The 26,432-nt window shown below is 46.9% G+C and overlaps 1 protein-coding gene across 2 annotated transcripts; it reads right to left on the reverse strand.

Moving 5' to 3' along the window:
- Nucleotides 1-1,516: 1,516 nt before the first annotated feature.
- On the reverse strand, nt 1,517-15,429 carry LIG3 (DNA ligase 3). 2 transcript variants are annotated; one of them, XM_057373342.1, is made up of 20 exons: nt 15,311-15,429; nt 14,506-15,068; nt 13,919-14,035; nt 12,917-13,120; nt 12,381-12,532; nt 11,308-11,474; nt 10,610-10,687; nt 10,326-10,494; nt 9,570-9,725; nt 9,036-9,167; nt 8,164-8,243; nt 7,692-7,779; nt 6,782-6,859; nt 6,430-6,553; nt 5,419-5,561; nt 4,602-4,676; nt 3,884-4,030; nt 2,881-3,064; nt 2,171-2,262; nt 1,517-2,040 (listed from the first exon to the last, which is right to left on the reverse strand). In XM_057373342.1, exons 2-20 carry the CDS (start codon nt 15,047-15,049, stop codon nt 1,807-1,809), a joined length of 2,964 nt encoding a protein of 987 aa, XP_057229325.1. In that variant the 5' UTR covers nt 15,050-15,068; nt 15,311-15,429; the 3' UTR covers nt 1,517-1,806. The 2 variants fall into 2 exon arrangements, with proteins under 2 accessions (XP_057229325.1, XP_057229324.1); XM_057373341.1 differs by having other exon boundaries at nt 1,517-2,043.
- Between the last annotated feature and the right edge of the window lie 11,003 nt (nt 15,430-26,432).

Raw genomic sequence — 26,432 nt, forward strand, 5'->3', positions numbered from 1 at the left:
GTGGCCTGATYCCTGACAGCTCTCCTGGTCAGCATGTTTAGTTGGAAAACTTGCCAGAGAAGTCTGGAAATTGTTGCTGGAGGTGATTGTAACTGGTGTMTTTTCCCCTCAGTGGCCTGCAAGCATCCAGGGCACTTGGCTRTGGCTGCTCCAGTGTCCTTCACCATGGGGTTGTACCCTCATTCCAAGCAGTGGTGAAGCTGAGACCCCCCTGCTGCAGAGCTTTCCTGTCTGGCTGTAGGGAGAGGTGATGGCTCCGTGTCCAAACCCAGCAGAGCACAGCACAGMSSCWGCGTCCCCTCACATCCTGGGGCAGTGGAAATGCAGCTACAGGGACAGCACCAGAGCTCCTTGAAGCAGTAGGTGGGAAAAATGTGACCAGCAAATCCACCTTGTGTGTTCTTCAGCAGAGACAGAGCAGCTCAGCTGCAGGGAGTGCAGGGTCTTTGCTCTGGGAGCTGCAGCCAGAACAGCACCTGAGGTGAGGAATCCATGGCTCAGGAGGTACTGCCGAGGTCTCAGAATCCCCCAAAACCACAGCAGCTGCTGCAGTTCACTGAACTCAGCATTCTGAGTTTTATTTCTGTCCCTGGTCAGGTTGTTCTTTAAGCTTTGACTTTAAGGTTTAACAGCATGAGARCAAACTGGAGCAAGTCAGTGCATTGTGTTGGTAAGAAAGGCAGGTAAGAAGTGACTGTTTACTCTGGAGAGGGCACAAGGGACTTCCAGGAGCTGCAGGAACACACAAAGTGCTGAACAGCCTCGTTTAGGAAATTCACTGTGAAAATTCGTATTGTCATATTTTTCAGTAAACTCAGGGCTGGGGGAATTTAGCAGGAAGAATATTATTCCCCTATGGATAGATGTGCTTTTCCTTGTAGAGGGTAGGTGTATTTTCTCCAGCAGATAAATCAAGTTGCAGATCAATGCCTGAAGTGTTAGGGATGAGATGATCCACCCACCCTGTGATTCCAAAATGTGCTTTCTCAAGGGAGGCCTCTTCTTGTTTCCCTTGTAAAAATGGATATGAGTGRGTTGTTTTTAAAGGAAAATCAAAATCTGGAGGAAACTGATTAATGATCCAAAGGAATATAATGTTCTGAACTAATAAAGTAAATGGAAATATTTATGTGCTTTATGTACACTGTACATTGTTTAAAGATTTGAAAAGTTAATATTCTATTTGAAAAGGGCATGTTMTTCACTATTAAATCCTCTGGTACTATGATGGTTAAACTTACTAGTTTTGGTACAGAAGTCCGGTTTATAATTTTATAATAAAGTTGAAATGTGATTTAGTTAACCTTGTTTCTGACTCTGTTACAAGCAGAGATCCTACAGCTACAGCCTGAAACTGAGATCCCAGGTGCATAAATATTGTTAGAAGAGGTAGACGGGAAAAAARTTACCCGACAACACAAATGACTTTGGCACTATACACAAGTTCCATGGAGTTGATGGTCAATTTTCCTGAACAGGAAGAGTAACCTTTGGAAAACAAGTCCTGACAGCAAAGGAGAAGCTGCTTCAGTTTTATTTCATTATCTATAAAAATACCCAAACTTTAAAAACCCAAGGAGACTAAACTAGCACCTGGATAAGTGCATGGTCTACAGTGTGGGCAGGAAAATGGGATTCAGCAGTGACCTTTCTTGACAGAGTTTAATTCATTCCACAGGGGTGTTACGGATCTTTGTAGCTACCKCTGAGGGCATTTCCTGTCTCTCCACATCTCCACGGAGGAATCTCCCTGTTCCTTCTACCCACCTACTGCCAGCTGTTCCTGGGGCAGCACCGCCCCCTCTGCTAGCACGGGGCCACCAGCCTGCGCTTCCGGATGCATTCCCAGATCCACCGGGGGGACACGCGCTTGGCACCSGGATTGTCCTCAATGTCCCCAATCACGTGGGTGGCCGAGGCCGTGTCAAACTCTGCCACCAGGTCCCCGTCGTAGGCGATGAAGTAGCGGCGGATTCTGTCAAAGTCCTTCACGGAGGGTGCCAGGTAGAGCTTCACTCCCGTGAAAATGTCCAGCAGTGGCTGCTGAGGGGGAAAGGACAAGCAGAGCTCGGGCAAAACATTCCTTTGTAGCTGGAAGTGAACAGCCAACAACAGCCTCTGCTTCCTCCCACCACCCTGCTGCAGGGCTGTCCAGCTGACTGTACTGTACCTTCTTCCCGTTGTCCTCCATCTCCGATGCTTTTCTCTTCTCTCCTCGTTTCTCCTCRGATTTTTGAGGGGATCCAAAGATTCCTTTGCTCTCTAAAAACAAAAACCTGGCTGAAGTGTATGTTGTGTCCAGGTACTGGTTATGTTTTAATTTGGGAGGARAGAATAAAGAGCAGAAGGGAAGAGTTTCCTCCCCTCTTTCTGGAAGATCCATGAATTAGGACTGTCACTAGTGAGATACATTTTTCTACTGTAAATGGTGTGGGCATCCTCCTGCTCCCATTCCCAGGATGCTGCTGCCACCACACTGTCCTTGGTGAAACTGCTCAGCAATCTGCTTCACGTTCCAACTCAATTTACCTGGAAATCACCTCCAGCCACATGTCCCATTACACGCATGAGTTCCATCCAAATACAATTAAATACTGGCTCATGGCCAACAATGTCTAAGCAAAGGCCTGTGACCTGCAGGGATGGGAGCAGTGAACACCRACCTCAACAGCATCCTCAGTGCTGTTTCTATCCATCTTCTCCCAATCCCAGGACATCTCAGAGCTGTGGCTACTCAATTCCTACTGGGCCAAACCAAGGATCTCAACAGCTTTGCCCATTACCCCTGAGGTGCACACAGAAGGTACTGTGGGATTTTCACGACGCTGACAGAAGGCAAAGGACACAGCCCCAGACTCCTCTCCTGACAGCACCACTTACCTTCTGCCTTCTGTGCCTTTACAGGTGACTTGCTGGGGGCACTCTTAATRCTGCTGTGAGGTGTGGAAGACCTGGAATTCCCAGAATTCCCATCATTYTCCCCGCTGCTGCTGGCCGTGGACTCCTCTTCCTCCCCAGCCACAACGCTGAAATCAGCCTTCTCCTTGGAGAGCTGGTACAGCTCCTGCCCAGCAGAAACAGAGCATTCATCACATCTGACACTGCACATGAGTTGTGGTGCAGARGATCCTCTCGTTTTCTCCCCCCTGGAAGTATTTGCTCAGATGTTTTTCCTTCCTGCAGTAATTTTCCTGTCAACTCTGTCCAAACTCCCTGCATTCCACCCCTGTGCCTGGCATTAAGAGAAGCCACATAGGGAGGAACAAAAGCCACACACACATCAGCTGCTCCAGAGCAAGACAAGCTGATAGACCAGTGCCTGAAGGATGAGCAGTGCCCAGTGCTCACTGTGGGAACAGCCCATCTGCAGAGGGGTTTGTTCCTCTCTCCTCCCCACAGGRATCCTGAGAGCCTGCAGGACAGCAGGGAGGCTGCACCACTCCTGCYTTCCATGGCCCTGGCAGCTGCTGCCAGCCCCACACTGCAGGAACTCCCCCACTGGGCCCCTCTGCCCCAGGATACCCACGGGTACTTCCCAAATGCCTCTCCCAACCTCAACAACTGACAGGAAACCGAGTGACCGTGGAGAATAAAGGTCACCTCCGAGGAAGGCAATTCCTCCCTCTGTCACAAAAGCTGACAGAACCAACTGCCAGCACAGACCTTCCTGACAGGGCACAACAAAACAGCTCCAGAGACYGAGAGGCCTCTGCAGCAGAACAACCCAGCCTGAGCCCGGAATAAGGGAAAAGGGAACATGCCATCACAGGCAGCAGCCAGCAGGTCCCTGCACTGCCCGCTCTGATTCCTGCTGGCTGATTTCTCTGAGCCACAGAGCGGTGCCAGAAGCTGCTCTCCCCGTGCTGCAGTGCCCTGTGCCCACCTTGAGCTGCTGCAGGTTGGTGGCTGTTTGCCAGTCCTTGTCGTCGCGGATGCGGGTGCAGCGCGGGAAGCGGATGGAGATCCCGTCYGCAGTGTGAGCTTCAGCCTTGGAGAACTCTGCGCCCGTGATCTCCCACACCGGGGCTTTCTAAAGACAGCAGGGAGGAAGCCACGTCACATTCCTGTGTTCCCTCAGCTCCAAAGTGTCTCACTCCCCACTCATACACAGAATTCTGCATACACAAACTGACCTTCCTGGTCACCTCAATTAGAAAATCCTATTTGTTCACTAAGCCACAGATCCTTCACTAATATATCATACTAGTTCCTAAATAACACCTTCTCTTTCAGCCATACACAGAGCATACTGACACATTCCCTAAAACAACAGCAACTTTGGGTTTGCAGTTGTGCTTCAACCATTTAAAGTGAGATTTCTCATATCTCAAATTTAAAAGTAAGCTCACTTCTGGAAGAGATTTAATGCACAAGAATATTTCCCAAAACTGCTGCAGGTGTGATTTCTTCATAAAGCTCTTAGCCTCAAATGCACCTGCAAGATTGAGAGATAAAAACTTGTGCTTAATTTCCCATTCCAAGTATGAAGATTAATTTCGTAACAGAGACAACTTCTAAGCTGTCCTTCTAMAGGATTTATAGAAGATTGCAGAATAAGGGCTGGGAAGTGTTAAATATTTAATGATTATGAGAGCACTCACCTTTGGATCTGGGACAATGAAGTCTGGGTAGTAGATTTTGTTAATTTTTAGCCACCTTGGAATTTTAGTAGGATCCTATTAATTAAAAGCACAAAATGAGTAACACTTATCATATATAAACCTAATTCTACAAAAGCAGCTGCTGAAACACAATGTAGATCAGCACWGAGGTATTACATTGCCTCTGCATGGATGACGCTTGCAGTGATCTGCAGCMGTTTCTCTCATTTAGAAAATCACAAATATTACCCAAAACAGCTCTCAATTCCTGTCATTCTGTMTGTGAAACAAGCACAGTTGCTCCAATTGTGATTCATGCAAAACTACCCTCTTTTTTAAAAAAAAGATTCTACAGCCTTGATGTAAATGACTTTCAGGATGTGGAGTTAATATTAAAATTCAGCTCTCTGGTTATTTGTCCAGTCTTGAAAAGCAAGAYAAGTCACTGACAGAAGATTTAACTCCAACCCCAGGTTATGGAGCCACCAGAGCAGAGTCTGACCGAGCACTTTCCTCCCACAGCCCCATCTAGTGACTGCCTTTGCCAATCACAACGTGCCCAAAAATCCCAATTAAAAATTGGTGCTCTTCCCAACGAAACTTGGTCCTAGCAGGAAACAGATGGTGCCTGGCTTCCCACTCGGTGCCTGGGTACAGATCCCAGGCAGTGCCTCATSCAGGAGCTGGCTGCACTGACATCTCCCTTGTCACTGTTTATGTGCCTGAACTCTGATTCATTCCTGGCAAGGGCACCTCAACCCTGCAGTGCAGCAGCACCTCAGCCCTTTGCTGAGCAACCCTCAGCTCCCCCTCTCACCTTGCTGATCTTCACCATGTCCAGCTCTGTCTGCAGACGCGCCAGGGTGGCRTCATCGTGGCCACCAGAGCACTTGGTCACCGTGCACCACTTCTCACTCTTGGGGTCRTAGCAGCCCATGAGGAAGATGGACATCATCCCACCTGCACAGCAACAGCAGRGTGGGTCATGTCTTCCACAGGACAAGCCACAGCTTTTCAGAAATCAGAGCCAAAACCCTCTTCTATCTTTGGGAGTCAAAGGGGCCTGGGCTTGTGATGGTTTTGTTGCCTTGAATGACCAGTTTTTAATAAGGACACAGACACAGTTAAGGGGATAAAAGGGTTTTACCTCGGTATTTGGGATCCCAGGTGCATAACTTGATGGCAGAATGCATGCGTGTATAGCACGGGTACAAGTTTTATAGATTTCAGGAATTAGCATATTTATCTAGGATTCCCCAATAAGAAACTTAACAAATGCAGTAATGTCCCCCTATTCTAATGAATCCCCCCCCAGATGAGGCCAGAGCTCAGTTTACACAAGATGTTCCAGACAGAAGGCTTCACCCAAGGCTGGAGCCTCGGGTTTAAGATAGCACAGGGCACACTGACTCCTTCCTGAGGATGTTTGGATGTTTGGTCTCTCTGCCCAGCAGAACTCCTGAACTAAGCTGGAATATCAGGCTCCAGGAATTACAAACATGGGCTAAGGGGTACAGGGGGATGCATAGAGGGTACAGAAAGCATAAAAATGAAAAGCAAAAATCATCAGGCATCATTTTCAGGGCCACTCACAAAACTGAACAGAGCCCTTGCACTGTGCAACAGCCCAGCTCAATGCCTCCAGCTCTGCTGTGCCAACCCACAGCAAACCCACGGCAAACCCACGGCAAACTCATGGCCCAGCATGTATGGGCTGCAGCAGCTGATCAGTGCTCCAGCCACCTTCATTCTGAAGGCCTGGAACAGGAAAAACCTTGGGAGTGTCCTGAAGTGACAGATGTCTGATTTAAGCCAGTTCCAGACCTACCTTTACTGCCTTGCCCGTAGAAAGCCCCCAGCACCACCAGGTCAGCTGTGTCAGCCATTGCCCCCTCGTTGAGATAATCCTTCTTCACCTTCAGCCAGTGCCGTTTCCCTGGTTCATAATTACCCTGTGCAAAGCAAGACAGAGCCCCTTCAGAGAGATCCCCTGGTGGGCATCAGCTCCTCAGACAGCCCTGGCCTTTACCCAGCTCAGCAGGAGAAGCAACTTGGACTGGGTATCAGCACTGAGAGGAAGCCAGAGATGTCTGAAAAATGCTCAGCCTTGAGTGCTCACTCTGTCTGTAGTCATTCCCCAATTCCCAGCTTACACCAGTGCAGTGAAAACCTGAACTTGCCTTTAAATCCTTCAACACCAGCCCTTCCAGCCCCTCACGGATGACTCGGGTGATCATGTCTGCCAGGTCTGAAGCTTTCTGGAAAGGAGAGGGATCATGGTTAGCTCAGGACTGTCAAAGGGCTGTGGTCTTCAGCCTTTCCCTTTGCAGCAGTAGTGCACTAAACCSAAAACTGCAGAGAGAGGAACAGGTAATTTTATAATACGATTCTAAGCAGAATCCCATCTATGTTCTCTTGGTGCACATCTAGTGACCAAGCTGGGAATATGTCCCAAGAAGAGAAGGTTTGGTTAAAAAGAAACCCTCAAGAGATGTGGCTGCCCCACTGAGTGTGTCCCATGCCAGATTTCCTCAGCCAGCAGMCAGTTTCCTTCTTTACCCAGCTGCCTTAGGATCCATGTACCTTCTTCTGCCCAAAATGTCCAGGCATTCTCCACCAAACCAAGGTGCTACTGAAATCAGCAGGAATGGGGAAAAATTATGGGACATCAGGCTTGTGCATAATCAAAGGAAACTCCCAGCATGCTGTGCCTCAGTGCAAGTTTTAGCAGCCAGAATGTCCCAGGGCTGTGTGACACTTGGAAGTGGCAGCAGTGTGGCTCCCTTCAATCACACTGCAGTCACAGCTCAGCACTGCACAGCACACRCTGAGTGACATCAGGCTCCTGTTAACTGTTTCATGGTGACAATGGCTAGAAAATCATTAACAATCCAAAACCCTGAGATATCCAAGTTAAGATTATACTGAAGGAGCTGGAGCCAGCACAGTATGGGAATATAATGTTGGCTCAAGAAGTCTTGCACACAGAGCAGCAGCAGAACCATTCTGCCAGGGTGAATTTGGACTTAATCACAAAAAAAACCCACAGTGAAAGAGCAGGGCAGCACTGGAAGGGAGCTCTGGACTCACTGTGACGTGTTTCATCTCCGAGAACAGGATCCGGTTGGGGATTTCCACCATGTTGTCGTGCAGGAACTTGCGCCGCTCACACAGGGGCCTGGAGCAGGGCACAGAAAATTAGGGACAAGCAGCAATTCCAACAGGAACATTGAAAAAAGCTGTTAAAGGCAATTAATTATTTATCCTCAGAGCTCCAGAGAGGCCAAATAGTTTTTACTCTCCTCCAGAAAGTGATAAAATAGAAAATCATGTTAATTGTGCGTTTAGAGGATGTAAGATGAGAAGCTGAGATGCAGACAATACCAATATTTTGGGGAACAAGAGGAGCTCCACAKCAAAACTCCCTGGCACAGCAAGGTTTCTCCCATGCACCCTGATTGTGCAGGGTGAGTGGCCAGTCTGCCAGCCCACATCTCCCTGCATTAGTGGTGTTTGCAGCCAGCTCATCCTGGGAAAACAGCCCAGCCCCTGCCAGACACACCTGTCCATCAGGCTGAGGTCATTGAAGTAGATGCAGTCAAACACAAACAGGCAGACGTTGGCATCTTGGAAAGCAGCTTTCTGAAAGACAATTAACATCAATTAAACATCAAGAGAAATCTGGGGGCACAGAAGTTTTAGAAAAGTAACAGAAACAAAGGGATGGATTTTTATCTCTGTAAATTTTAAGATTAGGCCTCTTCTAAAAGGCAGAAGTGTWCTGAGAATTAAGATTTAGACTGAATGTGTCAAAGCACAAGCTAAGAAGATAAAACACATTCATTTCCTAGGAATGGGGAAATAATGCTAAAAATATTAATGACTTTGGGCAGTGCAACATCTGTCCCTAGCGCTGCAACAAAACCCAACAAACCTCCAGATATGTCAGATTAATGGCTACTTTTAACTTCAGCAGTTATAGTTTAATTTTCATTTTCCTGTCCTCTTYCTCACCCCCATTCAGTCTAGACACAACACTACATAACACTTATATGGAATAATCACTGCACCACTGTGGTCTCCCACGCTGCCATACGTTGCTCAAGCCATGCTAAACAATGACAGAATTACAAGATTTTCTCAAGATTTTTTTTAGTATTATTACAATATTAATTTAAAAGTAATATTTTAATATTAATCTATTGAGCTGAAGTTGTGCTAATGCCCTGCCAGTGGTCAGATTAATATCAATGTATTGTATTAAAGCAGTAGTTYTTCAATATCAGCTTTCTCACTAATCTTATTTTTTCCCCAGGTGCTTCTAACAAGCACCAGAGCTCTGAAATTACCATGTGATAATAGACTGTGTTTAAGTCAGCAAATTAACAGCTTTCAAACACAACAAAGCATTTTTATTTCATTTTTTAATTTTACCTTGTGCACACCAAGAGTCCCAAAAGGAAGTGGCTTGCCAGTTTTATTGTCAATCAGAAGAACTTCTGAATCCAGGATCATACTTTGCCCACCAGGGAAAGCCTGGGGGATGAAGTCCTTAAAATGGGCTACCTTGGGAATAGAAACAAAAAGAAAAATAACTGACTGAAGAGAGGGATTCACTCCAATGCAAGTGTTTTCCCCACAGATATGAGGCACATGTGGCACATCTGCACTTCTATGGACACACAGCAAATAGAAAAATGAGGCTTTAAGAAACAACTGAGTTGCTCAGCTGGCACCAAGGTTCCCAAAATGCAGTGCATAACAAGGACTCTACAGCAGAGAGATGAAATTTAGTTTCAAGCTCTTCATGCACACCAAAATTAAGTGTTGCTTTTCCAGAGTCTCCGTATCTATATAAATTAGAAATAAACCTACAAGAGAAGGAATTCTCCATCCCTATGGAAAGAAACTATTGGGAATGCAGTGGAGGAGCTGGCACAAAGGATGAGGCAGTGGCCAGGTGCTTACTTTGTGGGGGAGCACAGGTTTGAGGCTCCTGCTGAAGTAGCTGAAGTGATCTCCATTTTTGTGGACCTGCACACGCTCACCGTCGTACTTGATCTCGGCGTACATCCCGTTGGGACACTTCTTCATGGCATACTCGATGGACTTGCAGGCCTCAGCCTTGGGGGGAGAGAGGATCCAAACACTCAGGTGATACATTGAAAACAAAGCTACTCTCACCTAAGAGTTCATGGAAGTTCAGAAAAGAACTACAACGAATTCCCTTGTAGAGCTAACCTCTGTTAGCAAGTCCAAATTTACCTTTCTTATTCACTTACTTAGAACAATCTGCATATGCCCAGATAATGACAGCTTTTCAGTGCTTATCTCCTCCAAATGCTTTAAAATGTACACTGTGCCTTCTGTAGAAGTGTGCTCAGCCCAAAGTAAATATTTAATTCCTCTTTGCTCACACAAAAAGCCAAATTTATTTGAATCTCTAATCCACTGGAAAGCTTAYACTCTTCCCAGAGAAAAGGATCAACTTTTGCAATGACAGCAAACAAATATAAAAGACTGAGAGCAAGAGTGAAAGCAAGGCAAGATTTTAGCCTGGCAGTRGCACTGAAGGTGCAAGTACTGAGYATATTGAATACTYGACCTTGTGATGCTTTAAACAAAAATCACCCTGCACAGTCAGTGCACATGGCACACCAGCTCTTCCCTGCTCCTGACCCTTCCAGGGGGGTTTCCTGGCTGGCAGGAGGAGTCCTGACCTACCAGCATGGGCTGCACGGGGGTCATGAGCGAGGCCTGCACACTCAGGGTCCTCTTGGTGCCCGGCACCTTCTCAGCCTCCTGCTGGTTCTGCAGCACCCGCTCCACCACGTCCTGCAGGTTCCGCGAGGCCTTGAACGCCTCGTAGGCGTTGGGATCCAGAGCATCCAGCCTTGAACCAATTGAGAGAGGGGACATGGATCAGCCTCAGGGCTGCTGCTGCTGCTGCTGCTGCCTTAGGAAATGAGCCTTTCTGGGTTTCTGTCACAATGCACAACAACACTTACACGTGCTTTGCTCCAGCATTCATTTTCAAGTCATGTTTAATTAGCCTGATGATGCATTTCAGGTCGTTGCCCGTACACCTGAAGAAGAGAAGATTCAGCAAAGGTGGACATTGAAGTGAACAAATTTCCAGCTAAAAAGAAAGAACTGGTCCAGGTCTCTTTTAAAGAAAGGTCCTTCCCTTGTGGAGGGTTTAAACAYGAATGAGGACACACATTAATAGTGACACCTCAGAGGCACAAGGGGATATCCAAAAGGCTTTCTAGCATCTTTATGCCAACATTAATTCTGCCTCAGTGCTGATGCACCTTCCAGAATTTCCTTAGTTAATGCATCAAGAGTTACTGACAGTAAAATCCTCAGCCTCAGATCAACACAAACTGAGCCAGAGCATGAATTTTGGTCTAAATGACTTGAAGGCTTTTCCCAAAGTACTTAAGAACAGCAACTTAATGAACAGCTAAACACCATTAGGGYAGTTCTGCAAATGCCTTGATTGAAGGGTGTCCTGACAGGGAGGGATGAAGTTCTCTGGCACGAACAGGAGCCCTACATGTCAAGGTGTCTCAATCACACCACTCACAGCAGCTCACAGATGCTAATTCAGTTCAGTCTCTGTAGCTCATGATTAATTTTTCACCTTTTCCAGCCTGTGATCCCTAGAGAAGCACTGCCAGTGTTAGGGCAAAGCTTCCCTCACCTGCGACTGATCTGCTGCAGGACACTCTGCTGGTCATCCTCCTTGGTGAGCTTGGAGAGCTGCATTAGGAACTCATCCACCTCCTGGATGGTCAGCAGGCTCTTGGCTGCTGGAGGACAAGTCCTGCTCTGCTCGAAGAAGATCCTTATGGTCTCGGAAACATCTCCCTGTCTCCAAAAACAAAACCAGGGTGTGGATGAGAGGCATGGCCAGAGAATGGGGACGCCATTAGGGATTCAGCATGTTCCAGTGAGGATTAAGGACAGGAATGATGCTGGGATTGCGTTAAGAAATTGCAATCAAACATTCAAGGAAGCTGCCACAACACATAAAGCTGCTCAGCTGTTTCRTTTGCCAAAAAAAGGTAATTAAGAGTACCAGCATCATCTCATGGCTCTATTTTTCACTGCTGCAGCAGCACAGACCCTTTATTTCCTCAGGATGAATCCACTTGTAAATCCAAGGATGTGGGACAGGCCAGTGATGGCACTGGAAGGCAGTATACAGCAAGGCAATAAACACAGATGAAAGAATTACATTTATTATCTAATTTACCCATTTTCTCCACCTTGCAGTGAATCAGAGGGTGCACAGTCAGTCAATCACCAACTCCTGTGCACAGGGACTCAATGCAMAAGTGAGCACTTGCAATTGTACCAGCTTAATTGTATCAACCAACTGCAGCTGCCAGTGACAGGTCTGTTAATTGAATCCCAGCTTTTGATAGGTGATGTTACAAAAAAAGAATAATATAAATCAGTTCCATAGGAATGTGCCAGACAAAGGAGTTTAGACAAACAGGTGCAGCCCACCTTGCCTAGATAATTTCAGTCTTGCTTTCTAAAGCTTTGCAGGTGGATTCTTAGCCTGCTTTCTGTTTAAATATGATTTCTTACAGGTTCCAGATGGCAGAAAATGCTATGAGAAYTGCTAAAATCAAAGAAAACCGAAATAAATCACCAACTCCCATTCTAACAGTCAAGCTAAGGAGTAAAAGAACCCAAACCATTATAGAATTTTCATGAGCAAAGGGTTGAACAGCAGAAATTAGGAGAACTGCTGTCTGTACTCACCTGTTCCAGGTCCCGGACCATTTCCTCCTGGTTGCAGTTGAAAATCCTACTGAACAGCTTTACAATCTGCTTATCATTCAAGTTGTAAACGATTTTAATGACACCTGGTAACAGCAGCTTAATGGTCAGGTATACATCACCATGAAAACCATCTGGAAAAAAAAAAAGCACATTATAATGGTGAGGATTTATTTTCATGTCCTGGCTCTGGTTGGTTGTGCCCATTTGCATAACCCTGGGGATAAAACCCCCAGCTGGGGCTTCATTTTRCTCCACATGAAAGGAATTCTTAGAGGAAATACCCACAATTTGCCTCTAAATCTGATCTCAGCACTACATTTGGCACAACACCTGAGYGAGACATTTTTGTCTGAATTTGCTATTTAAAGAGTTCACTTTTCAAAGATTATCTCAAGAAATCACCACAGCACAAGGCTGGGATCACCCAACAATTGGATTTTACCACATTTTTCCTTTTGAAACTGTACTTTAAGGTTGATTCTGAGAGGGTTGAGAATTCCAAGCAGGAGCCATACCTCCTGCAGATCCCTTCCTGAGGAAGTCCTGGATGATCTGAGTTTTCACATTGTAGCTYGGCTTTTCGGCCACCATGGCACAGAGCTTGCGGAATTCCCGCAGCAGGCAGTCCTTGTGCTTGGGATCACACCTGCTGGCAGACAGGCTGGACTTGTGGGCAGAGTTTGCAGGGGCAGGGGCATCTTCTGAATTCTTTGGCTTGGCTGCATCAAACACATCACAAAAGTTGCTTTTTTAAAACAATAAAAATGCTTAAATGTTGAAGTTGAAGCTACCTCCGCTTGGCATGCTGAGAACAACCCCAGTGTGCTGGCAAAGCTTCAGAGCTGAGCAATGGGTAAAATTTCTGACTTAAAAAAAMCCCTTTAAACTATTTCTGTGCTTCMCATTTCCCCAGAATTTCCTGGATCTTAATTCCACTAGACAAATATGATTAAACCATGGTGAAAAGGAATSTTTCCTGCCAGATGCCACTGTTTGTTTTTATCTACTTTATAGGCTTTTGCTCATCACAGACAGATGTTTCCCTAGAATAATTTCTCAAGTAGGGGGAAATGTCCCAACCCCTTTTCTCTTCTAACACCAATCCCCTACAGGAGGTGATGCCTTTGGCTGTGTTGTGACTCTGAGCAGTCTGGAGCTCCAGGGCAGTGTCAGGTCAGTCAGAGCTCACACAGGGACTGCCCCTTTGGCAGCTGCTCCTCAGGACAAGTTTTCCTTTCCATGACCACAACTGGGAATTCCTCACAAACAGCTTTTTTTTTCCAGATTTTGATCTCCACATGGGRTAACTTTCAGTTTGACTGGAATTAGCCAATGGATGCAGGCAGATGGAGTCAGCCTCACAGCCTAAGAAAACACTGACTGCTTTTAACAAACCAGAATTAAAACACCCTAAATCATCAACAGATAAAAACCTACTGATCTGAGCCAAGCTAAAACACCTCTGATGCTGAAATTAAAAGGAACTGATTTCCCAAAATCAGTTTCTTAATTCTTACCACTGAATCCAGAGAATTTTTTTGGTGGATCTTTTGTGGTCAGCTGCCCTGTGGCTGTGAGCTTGGCCTGAACTATCACCTTTTTCTTCGGAGTACTTCCAGCCTTGGAATTAGCTTCTGAAAAGCAGAAAGGTTCAAAGAAGCAGTCARGAATAATCTCATACATCCCTCACCATGTTATGTATGACACAAAGCAAAAAGTCTTAAAAGAAATGGGAATTGGAGGAGAAAAAAACCCCAATGTTTTTCAGATAACAAAAGTTACAAGAATATGTCATTCATTAAAGAGCACAGAAAAAGGTGGAAATGGAAAATAACTGATGTTTYCTCATGGGTTTCACTTGTCCATCAATTAAATCACCTAGGCCTTGTCCACAGTCAGTTGTAACAAACACATCAAGGAGTGCCACTGTAAATTTCTTCCCTTTCCCACAGGACTGAGACAGGGATTGGCACAGAACCACACACTTTGTCCCTGAGCCACACAAACACATCCATGAGGGTTTCAAAGGCATAGCTAGATGACAGCCTGTGGCACAAGTTGAAAGAAAGGAGAAAAGTGATCCTGGCATTGCCTCATGCCTCACCTGAGATGTGCTTGTTGATTATTTCTTTCTCCTCATCCTGCAGCTCTTCCCACCCCTCCAAGTCTGTGATGTCTTCGATTTTCTTGGTGGTGGCCCGGGCCTTGTCCAGCTTCTCAAAGATGCACTTGACATGGTACCACTCCTTCATGTCGCCCCCGGACTCGGTGAAAGGATTGGGAACGATCTTCCCRATGCGCACCATCCCCTTCACGATCTTCTCCTTGCACTTCTTGCAGCCCGCGGTGCCTCGCTTGGCATAGTCCACGCAGTACCTCTGCTCTGCCATGTCCTGTGCAGCWGTGCAGGCTGAGCGCAGCCAGGTGCCCAAAAACAGGGAGAGAGGAAAGGGCCCGGCAGCACCGCGCTGGTTTGCGGATGGSAGGGAGAGAGGCTGGAACAGCAGCTGGCACCAGTAACCGGGGCTGACTCCGACACAGTGAGAGAAAGGTCTGGGCAAGAGGAGCTGTGGGCAAGTGCAGAACAGCGCTGTGGCCCTGCCGAGGGCGCGGGCAGCGTGTGACAGTGTCCTGGCGCCCGTGGGCATCCAGTCTGTGCTGAGGGTGCTGCGAGCGACAGAGGAGACACTGAGCACCCTGTGCCCCCCCAGCCCTCATCCCCCGGCCCGGCACTCCATGCCCAGCGGCCTCCATCGCCCTCACTCCCCAGCCCCACACAGACCCCTCACTCCCAGGCCTCCGCCCGCCCCTTCTCCCCGCCCCGAGGCCGCTTTCCCGCCCTGCCCGCTCCGGCTCAACCACCGCCTGGCGCCGCCGCCGCAAGCCCCAGGCCGTTCCCSGTCGCTCACCGAGCTCCTCACGGTGCCGCCATCCCGCCCCCAGCTCCGTCCGGACCCCTGGAACCCCCCAGCCCCTCAGGCCGGGGCCGCCGCCGCCACCGGGACACGAGCGCGCCCGCCCGGCTTCCGTAGGGCCACGCGCGCGCGCGCCGCGCCGGGCCCCGCCCCTTCCGCCCCGAGCTGCCGCCGGAGAGGCGGGCACGCGCACAGGCCACGCCCCCTCGTCCCGGCTCGCTCCGCCCCCAGCACGCGCCCGGAGCGTTTTCCCGCCTTTGGCCCGGCTGAGGGGGAGCGGGGTTTGTGTCTGAGGCGATGGGGGAACAGTGCCTGGGGCGGCACCGGGACACCGCCTGGGGCGATGGACGGTCCCTGTCCTGAGACGATGGAGGGACAGTGCCTGGGGCGGCACCGGACAGCGCCTGGGGCGATGGGGGAACAGTGCCCTGGGGCGGCACCGGAACACCGCCTGGGGCGATGGAGGGTCCCTGTCCTGAGACGATGGAGGGACAGTGCCTGGGGCGGCACCGGACAGCGCCTGGGGCGATGGGGGAACAGTGCCCTGGGGCGGCACCGGAACACCGCCTGGGGCGATGGAGGGTCCCTGTCCTGAGATGGTGCCTTGTTCGAACCCTGAGGCGATGGAGAGTCCACACCCTCAGGCTGCACCAGAACAGTGCCCTGAGGCGATGGAGGGACAGTGCTCCGGGATGGCACCGGGTCCCCGCSCTGAGGCGGTGGAGGATCCGTGCCTTGGGGCAGTGCCAGCACCGGGACCAGAGGCGGCACCGGGTCCTTTCCCTGAGACAATAAAATTCCCCCTCCATGAGGCGATGGAAAGTCCATACCCTGAGGTAGTGCCTGGGCTGTGCCGTGAGGTAATGGAAGGTCTGTGCCGTGAGGTGATGGCGGTCCCCACCACATGGGTGCCTCCATCAGAGGACTGCACCCTGTATGTCCCACCCTGAGGCRATGCCCTATTCCCAACCTCCCACAGCTGGCTTTCCAAGAGCACTGCACCCACCAAGCTGAGGCAGGTTTGAGGGGATGCGCCACACTGGCTTACCAAGAGCGCTCTGCCGTGTTGGCACAGCTTTGAGGTGCTGTTGGATCATCCAGCCATAGAGATGGTCCCTCCAAGAGTTCTGCACTGTGTTTATGCAGGTCTGAGCCACTGCCTGATCCCCAGCCTCAGGAAGCTGTCCCTTCGAGAGTGCTGTGCCATGTTGGTGCAGGTTTGAGGTGCTGCCATGTCACCTGGCCCTCAGCCTGGGCCCTCAGTACCTGCACAGGCCTGAAGTGCTGCTTTGTGACCTCCCGAAATTGTCCCTCCCAGACCCTCACACTGTGTGTGGGCCTGAGGTGCTGCTGTATCACCCCAGGGCCCTAAGAACAGCCCTTCATCCCAGTAGAGGTGAGCACACAGCTGCAGTCCAGCTGTTGGCTCTCTGCTGGTGGCAGCCATCCCTGTTCCACTGATGGAAGTGCTGTTGTGCTGTGCCAGGAGGCTGCTGAGGAGGCTGGAATGGATGCAGTACACACCACCACAGGATTGCTGCCTTCATCCATGGAAAGGATGCTGTGTGGGTTGACATGGCCAAGTCTCCGACCTGATTTGCTGTGCTTCAAAAGCAGAGTATGAGACATAAGGTACAGAATTTGTTTCACCAGCCATATGTCTGTCTTTTTGCTGGCCTCCAGCTGGTTGCAAAGTAAGCTACAGGCAGCCTTCCTCTCTTTCCCAGCACATCAAATTCCAGCTACACAAACCACACTGTTTGGAGCTGTGAGTGAGTGTAACAACTATGCCTGGTCACAAAACTGGGATAAAGTCTGACAGAGGCATTTCTGATCACTGRGAGCTGGCTGTGAACAGGCAGGCTGCATTCATTTGCAATATTTTACATTGCAATGTTTGCTCTTGGACAATGCATTCAACCCATGATCTCAGGATGGAAAGGCACCTTCCTGTCCCTCATGGCCCAAAAGTGGTGAGGAAACCCCAAACCAAAAGAAAGAAACAAGCTCCCCCAACCAAATCCAGCTCTGACTCACAGAAGGATTCGGAGAGGTCTTCCTGCTATGGATTTTAAGTGGAAGGCACCCAGACCACCATGACACTCCAGATTTTTTGCTGAGTGCATTCAGCTCCAAGACGCCACATTTGGCAGACCTGGATTGAAGATTGAACGGGTGAGTTTAATGTGATTCGATTTTTAATAGTTCAAATTGCTTTGAGAAATTATTTACAGAACCAGCAGTGRCTGGGGTGCAACAGTTTGTATGAACACTGGGATCTGAGGGGGGAAGAAAACAACGAAACCCAGGTAAAGATGAGGTGTTCAGGTGCTGTGATGTAAAGGTGTGCTGAGCTTGCYGGGAGCACAGAGCTCATGGCACCACAGTGAGATCTCTCATTCACTGTGTGTTTGAGCCAGGTAAAAGAGATGGAGAATCAAGGGCTGACACTGCAGCACATCATTGTCAGGTTTAAAAAAGGCAGCTGAGCAACCTGGCAGTGCTGAGATCTGCTTCCCAAGCTCTGGCTGCCTAAAAGTCAGCAAAATGGGCTCAACTAGGCAGCGTCTTCGATCAGCAGTGGAACATTTTGGAGGCCTCAGTGAGGGTGAGATGAATTGCTCCTGGCTCTTTTCAGCCTGGAGGGGGTTTGGATGGCAGCAGGGACAAGTGAGTGGAGGAGGAGGCTGCCCCTCTGGAGAGTGGTGCAGAGGCTGGAGATTGATGGCCTGGCTGTGAGAGATGCAGCGAGCACAGGCAGGTGGCAGAAGGCTGCCACGAGAAACTGGGAGTTTTAGATAAATTTCCTCTCTGAAAAACATACACAACTGCTGTTTTTTGGTTGCTCTGGAAAGGCCTGGGAATAACAGCAAAAGCCAGTGCGCTCTTAATGCCAGCTCTCCTTTTCTTGAGCAGTAGATGAAGGCTCTGCAGCTTGCAGCATTAATTTTGTTGATTTTCCACTGTAGCTCCAAAGCAATTGGTGGGAAGTTGAAACTGTGCTTCTTCATAGAATCACAGCATGATTTAGGCTGGAAAGGACTTTAAAGCTCATCTTGTTCCACCCTCCATGGGCAGGGACATCTTCCACTATCCCAGGTCACTCCAAGCCCTGTCCAACTTCTTCTTGGGCACCCTCTGCTAGGGCCTCCCCATCTTCACAGGGCACAACTTCTTCCCAATATCTAATGTAAATCGACCCTCTTGCAGTTTGATGTTGTGATCTTTTTTTGTGGTTAACAGCTCTGAGGTGACATTAAGAAGTGAAAGGAAAATTTCAAGTGGCCCTTCAGACCCTGATTTTGGTCACTGCTCCTAAGTTTTCCCTGTAAGCCCCTGAAGTTGCTATGTGCATCCACTGTTCTTATTGTGAATGGGAAGGTTTGTTTGCAAGGGGAATTATTAAAATTACTTTGGGTTTTACAGTCTTATTGGAATAAACTCCTTCAACTCCCCCTTTGGTCAGATGTACCCTCAAACATCTGTGAACAATATATCCAGTGAATATATCCACAAAACCACAGGACACTGAGTTCACAGAGGGRAAACCAGGAGACAAATCACTGCTGCTTTGCAAAGGATCAAGGAGAAATCACTGCTGGGGTCTCTCTTGCTAGCAAATACTGGAATTGCTGAGCTGAGCCTCTTAACATAATGTGCTCTCTATGTAAAAGTCAGCAATGACAGACCAGTAGCAAGGCCCCAGGAAAGTAGAACTCTGTTTTAAGTAGTTTATTCCACTAATACCGGGCAGATAATGCCCCAAAAGTCAGATTTAAAGGTTTAAGTCTGTCCTTGCTTAAGCCAAGTGGCCATCAGGAGTTCTGTCAGCAGTTAAAATACATATGAAAGCAAAATAATAATCTCAAGTTTTGCTTTTAGGGTTTTTTCCTCAGTATTAAGAAGCAAAATACCATTTTAGCTTCATCTTAAACTAGGGTTGAAAGTGGTTAATAAAAAAASGTTCACCTTGTCCACATCTTCTAGGGATATCTTAAATTAAAGGAGTTTGAACTAAAATTAAAGTTTCTTGCAAGACTTCTGTCAGATTTATATTCCAATGAATCCAATCTTCTTGGTATTGAGAAAATGTCTGGAATCTCACTAAAATCAAATAAAAGGAGGGAGATATTTAGAATTTTAATAACCCCAATGAACAAATATATCTCCTTCTCTGGCTGCTAAAAGAAGATACTGGATCTGTACATGTGGTTTATTAAAATACAAGTGATAAGAGAAATGGGAAAGATTATAGGAAACAGACATATATACATGAAATACATTGGGCCAAAAGGGATGTCAGTTAAATAACAGATCAAGAAGCCACCTAAAATGGATTTATAGAGCTCAATATAACTCACTTATTTGCATTTAATGTTCATTGGTAAGTGTCACTTTGTTGGGGAGGGCTTKGAGAGGTTCAGTCTGAAGGGATTTGCAGTGTTTTGGTTGGAGAAGTGGCTTGCAAGGCTTTCTTATGGCTTCTGTGGGGTGAAAAGTGGAAGCTGGATATAACAGGAATGAAATATCTTCCACACCTCTTTCTGCTCCCTCAGTTTGGTGGCAAAAGGGGAGAATATAATCTATTGCTAGTTTAAAAAAATAATTCGCTGTTCTTCATTAGGGACAAGGAAGGAGGTTTCCTGGAACAGAGGGACTGGATGTGTTTTAAGGTGTGACACTGAAAATTTGGATCTCAGAGGAAGAGCTGTTCCCTTCTGCAGGGCATGGACCAGGTGTTCCCACAGAGATTCACCTTYCCTTCCCTCATGTTCTGTTCTCTGGGGCACTGCCAGTGATTCAGTGCCTGTGACACAGAGCTGTGGAACTCCTCTGCATCCCTGCTGCCATTGCAGTGACATCCCTGCCTAGGGCGGTGACAAAAAGATGACAATGAATGTGGTACTGTCCTAAAATTGGTACATCCAGCCCTCTGTGGAGGAGACAGTTTTGGAATGTGAACTTTGTCCTTTAATCCAAACACAGCAAAAGTCTGTCTCTGCCCTCCCTCTCACCACATCTCAGCTGTCTTTTTGAGGGAAAATTTTGACATTTGGTACATGGACTTTAGGAATATCTGAGTAAAGGGAAATAAATGTGAAATTTGTCATTTCTAGTGCAGATTGCCCAAGAAGTCATTTAACGGCCACAAAAATAAAAAGTGTCAGAGATTTCCAAAGGCATTTAGGAGATGCTCATGTTCATTTGCTGTTAATACTAATGAGAAGTGAGTGTCTAAATCACTTGGACAGGTTTTGGAAAATCTCAGCTAGATACATGTCTTTCTGGAGGAAATCACGTTTGACAGGAGGCTTCTGATGCAGGGCGAATAAGGGCATTGGAGGCCACGCTCTGAATTCATTCTATTTCGGTTGAGAAATCTGCAAAACGTGTGTTAGACACAGAGCTGGTACCTCCACCTCTATTCTGCTGTCACCTAATAGAATATCCTTTATTTTTCAGCCTGCTGCATATGCTGTTAAATTAGATAGAGGTATTTGCAAGGTGAATGACAAGTGTAATTGGCTATAAATGCTCCATTTAGAGAGATTGCAAACTATGTTTAAGTTACACCCAAGTGCACCTGTACTTGAGATGCAAAGGCATTCAGCTCCCACAGCACCTTCATTATAACCATACTTCATCCTCCCACACAAATAGATTCTGAGGAAAATAATTTCTCCCCAAATGTACATCTGCTGCGAATTATCCTGGCATCATTACACATGCCAGGGTAGTGAACACAAATCTCATCCTCTGGGGTGGTGCTGATTGAAAGATGACACCTAATTTTGGAAAACAAAGGGAATCTAAAATAAAAGCTTGGCAGGTATTTTTTTTTGGGAGTTTGTTTCAGAGCATTTCCCAAATTAATTTGTCATTTCTGCTTGCTAGGAGAAGATTTTTTTTCAAAATTTTAATTGAGAATTTTAGCTTTGAATACTTTAGAATGAAATTAAAACAACAACTGATTTTTTTAAATTGACCTTGTCAGGCAACTAACAAGCTTGCAAAAACCAGAGATCATTGTGATRCCATTCTTTGAGACATTCAAAATAATTTCAGAAAATCATTAATACTTTCAAGACAGACTATAAAAGGTTTCTTTATTCTGGAAAGTCTTCAAGGCTACTGATTAAAAGGCTGTTTTTGAATGCAAACAGCATTTTATTAAAACACTTTTAATCCTGCAAAGGAACACTTGTGACCAGGCAGAAAATGGTGCAATTAACTGGTGCCTACCTTTTAYTGGCCCCTCGGATCTGCACTTGGTTGTGGGGTGCAAAACACTGTTTATTCTCTAATCAGCCAGCAATCCTGCAGGCTTCAAATCCCCAATTTCTCTCCTCTGTTTCTTCCTTGTTCTAAGTGGCAGCTGTGTTCGACTGGAGAACAGACAGGGCCGAGCAGCTTTCACTTCTTTTTGTGTCTCAGAGAATCTCTGTTCTTCCATACAAAGTAGTCCCAGGCTGCTGTGCTCTTTCCCAGGTCCTTTCAAGCCACATCTGTCCTATCTGCACTGCACAGCTGGGCTGGGCTGGTGTCACACATCCAAAGTGAAATGAGAGAAACTCCTAAACAAATCCAATATCTGCTGTGCCCTGCTGCCTGCGGTGTGGGGCTGAGCTGTGCCTGATTGCAGATCTAATCTCAGCCTGATACCTGAGGAGCAATAATGACATTTTGTCACTGCCCAAGAAAGCTGTGGGATCTCTTTAGCTGRATGAAATATTAGCACTTCTTGTGGGCTTTCCACAGCCCACAACCATGTTTTGGAGGGCAAATGGAAATTCAGTTACAAGGTGACTTCTGCAGGGCCCAGCTCTTGGCCTGGGCTCTTCAGCACGTGCAGAAGTTGTCATCACTGGGTTTTAACAGAGCTCAGGARGCACAGACAGACCTCTGCTTGGAGGGAAATTCTGTCTTTTAATGTTACAGGAACTCTCTTACTTTTGTGCTAAACTGTGTTATTTCTCTTTGAATCTTCCCTGAAGTAGTTCTGTGATGTTACCCATTGCTGTGCTGAGGGCTGGATGTGTAATTAGTGRCTTGTATGACTCCCAAAAGCTGCCGTCTAAACCTTAATGCAACCTTCACGTTGATCACCCTGCCACATCACTTGAAAGCACTTACGATCAAGGAATTGCAATTCTCTGAGCCAATTCCACATTGGAGATGACTTTTATTGGGGAGACAGGGATGTTAAAAAAAAATTAAACCGKTCCTCATTAGAAACTGGAGATATAAAAGTCTCCAGAGCCAGACTGTGAGTGCCACTGCAGAGCTGTTTATGCAGCTATTTATGCAGGGAATAGTTCCCCAGGGATGGGCTATTTGCTGCTGTTCCTGCTCAAACACCCTGCACTGCGATACCAGCGCTGGAACCGGGGGTTTGGGTTCCTGCAGGAGCAGTGTCAGTGAGTCCTAATGATGGCAAAGTGCTGCCTTTCCCTCTCTGGAGGATGCATGGGTTGTCACAATGCCTCTGTCTCACTCGTGTCGCCCCGGGGCATGGGAAATGGGATATAAACAAAGCCAAAGTGAATGCAGAACCTCTGACCTATCTTCAAATGTTGCTTCTGGGGCTATTTGTTACTGTAATTCCTCAGAGCACACTGGGGAAGGCCGAGTTATTGCTGCYTGGGATATCTTAGCCCTGTCCTTTCAGTGAAATAGAGCTCCTTTTTCYTTCTGAAGGGTTTTGCTGATGCCTGTAGGGAACTGGGGAGCTGCCACTTGGCTTCCCTGTGTCTCCAGCCAAATAACTCCACATTCACTCTGGTRGTGTCAGTACCACCAGGTCCTTTTCTGAAGGGGAAAAGATCAGGGCCCAGCCTGTCCATGGGGTGCATCTGTTCCAGGTAGGGGGGGCTTTGATGAACTCAGGAGGTTCCTGCTGGCCCTTTTCTCCAGACAGCTGAGGCCCCTGAGCAAAGTCCAGGCTCATATTCCCTTTCCCATTCCTTCCTGCCTMCCACATGTCTCTCTTCATTAATCTAAATCTGGAATTGCACATGAGTGAGAACACCATCACATTGAAGCAAATACACATAAAACACACTTTGAAAGGGCTTTTGTGCCTTGATTAACTTTTGCTGTTGGTGTTTTGGGGAAAGCCACTCCGTCTGCAGTTGCACCATTCCCTCCACACACAAGGCCACGTTTCCTGACTGARCAGGTGCTCAGAAACATCCACCTGCTGCAGGTTAAACCCAATTAACCCAATTAAGGACCTCATGCTGTTCTAAGCACGCCAAGCAGGAGCTCTGCAGGTTTCTGAGGAGAGAGAGGGTGTGGCTGTGCTCAGCTTCAGAGCTGGGAGTTCTGTTTCCGGAAGACTTCTCCCACTTAYGATGGGAATGCTGAGCAGCACTATTGCAGAACAATGCCTGTCTGATCAGTGCGTTTTCTTTAAGCCAGCTCTAATTGCCTTGTCTGGATCAGGATCTTTTCCTCCTTAGTTTCAGGTGTATTTTTAGGCTGCTTGGTAAGTTTGTACTATGCCAGGACCCCTGAAAAACTCTGGGTAGCTTGGCTTGYAGAGTCTAAAGGGAAGTAGTATAGGCTGTGCCTTCTAAAGAGGCTGACAGTTGTTCTAAAGTGCTTTGATCTATTCCATACTAATGAGAGASTTTCTTATCTGACTGAACTGCAACTTTGTTTAACTGCTGTCCTCTTTTGAAAACCTGTGTGTTAAATTMCCATGAGACAATAGTTCCTAAAAGGCATTCCCCTAACCTTAGTTTCTTCACTAAATTGGATGAATCTAGTGAAATGTCTCTTAGAAACAAATCTTTTTTAAGCCTGCACTCTATTCTTCTTAACCTCTTTGCCCTAAACAATTTCTGAGACAAGATGAATACCGGCCTGTGATGATCATTGCTACATATATTCCACTTAGGCATTCACTTGGCTGATAGCCTGGAATAAGTCACTGCTGGGGGTTAAACAACTTCTAGGGCTGTAGATGGGACCTCATTATGCAAAGTGAGGAGAGTTATCGCTGGAAGCAGCTCAGGTGGAGCTGCTGTGCTCACTCCACAGAAAGTACAGGAACTGAGGTTACCTGGTGTTGGAACCTCTCTGCTGAAATCTGAAATGAGTGGGGTAACCTCTCTCCTGCAGGGGCCTTCCATACTTTGTCTTGGTTTTGCTAATTTAGAATACCATTTACTGCTAGGAAATGGAGGAAAAACGGTTTCCCCTCCCTATAAGGATTATGTCGCTGCCTTGAGATGCTTTGAATTGCAAATGCTACCTTAAATCTGGTTGGGACTAACAGCACTGCTGAGAASCAGACCAAGGCTTTGACAAACCTTTCAAATCAAAGGCTTCCTATTTGAATTTCTGATGTGCCCAAGGCTCTGGAACACAAGAAGGTGCCTAAACACGTGAGGTAAAAGATCCTGCCTTTTTACTTCACTGGGATAACCAGGATGGTTGTTTCCCTAGGAGCATRTTCCTTAAAGTGTACTCTCCATTACCCAGTATGAATGAACCAGCTTGGGATGTTCCCACCTCGTTTAGGAACGTCCTGAGCTGAAACTTTGTTTGGATTCATATCAGAATCTGGGATTTTAGTAGATCCTGCTATGGTCTGTCAGCAAAGACTTGGTTGGAAAATAATATGACCAAGAAAATTAACCAAAAGCAGCTTTTCTCTTAATTCATTAAATAATCCCTCTGGATTTTGTTTTGCTGATAGAAAATTATCTTCCCAGGGCAGACAAAAACATGTGTGTAGCTGAATTTATCCCCAAGTGCGACTGGAAGAGAAATCTGGATTGTTGGTTTGGACTTGCACAGTGAGGGGGCGTTGCTTTCTTCAAAGAACCACAAAATTATCAAAGGTTCTGAACTTTTATGCTTTAGTGCAACYTTAAATGTCTGTGGCCTGGAAAAATCACTAAACCAAGTCAATTCTTTTTGGACCCATCTGGAATGCTGAGGTCTACAGGCTGATTTTTGAAATCCCAGTGAAATGCATAAAGTCACCTTAGATTAAGAATTTAACTCACCTGTTCTGGGAGCTTAGAGTTGGATGGGATGAATAATGACGTGATTGGGATCACTCTTCCCATGCAACAAATGACACTCTCGTGTCTCTGCTTGAAATTCAAAGTGGAATTGGAAACTTTGTCCAACTCTGTGAGCAGCTTTTTTAGCTGAGCTTTGGTCTGCTCTGACTCTCTGCRTTTCAGTGTGAGCTGTGTTCCTTCTCCTGAATTAATTTGAATTCTGAGTAGATCCCTAAGGTGGTGGGGTTGCAGCATCCTGGGCTTGCTTTCAAATACCCACATCCCTATGGGGATCCCTTGTTGTACTTACTGTGTTGGGATGCTCCTGCCTCCTCTGCATGCGGAATGAGCACCGAAAAGCCATTGACCAAATGCTTCCAAACAATGCCAGATTCTCTTAGGACTGGTTTCAAGCAGAATGTCACTGTGTGCTCAGGAATTAGCTCAAATAAACATGCTGAACTGTGGGATGGAAATGGAGGATTAATTCACTGATGGGTTGCTCACTCCCTGCATGTGAATAGGGATGTGGAGGGTGCTGCCAGGACCCTCAGAGGGTTGGGTAGTATTAGGGATCTGTTCCCAATAAATTCTGTCCTGCAGATGGCAGTGGCCAGGGTTCTGTTTCCCAGCCCAGAATGGGATCCTACTGCAAGTCCTCCTCAGCCTGCCCTTGCTTCAGGGCAAAACCCTGTTTGATCAAGAGGTCCTTAACCCTTTCAGRACCCTACAAAAGTTGTTTCCTGGTTCCTCACCTGTCCCTGGAGCTGCTGCATAACTTATATCATCAAGTTGTTCCTGCAAACAGTTCCCCCATTTCACTTTAGTACTTCAAAGAATTACTGGACCTTGTAATATTGATCTATTCACTTCCTATCCTTTTACAGCTGCCTATATAATTTCTGATCCTTAAATCTGACAACTGTGTCCCCAGGATGACTGTTCTTAATGTTTAAATGATTGCTACCTTTCATCAAAAAATCTAGCATTAAAACAGGAAACACCGTGCAAAAGCAGTGAAATAGTGTGTCTATGGATTAATTTCTGACTACCCTCTCAGTATAAAACCAATGAGTGGGATATAACTTGATTTTAAG

The sequence above is a fragment of the Malurus melanocephalus genome, unplaced genomic scaffold, assembly GCF_030028575.1.
Source record: "Malurus melanocephalus ecotype Western Australia unplaced genomic scaffold, MMel_1.1 scaffold_193, whole genome shotgun sequence".
Taxonomy (NCBI): domain Eukaryota; kingdom Metazoa; phylum Chordata; class Aves; order Passeriformes; family Maluridae; genus Malurus; species Malurus melanocephalus.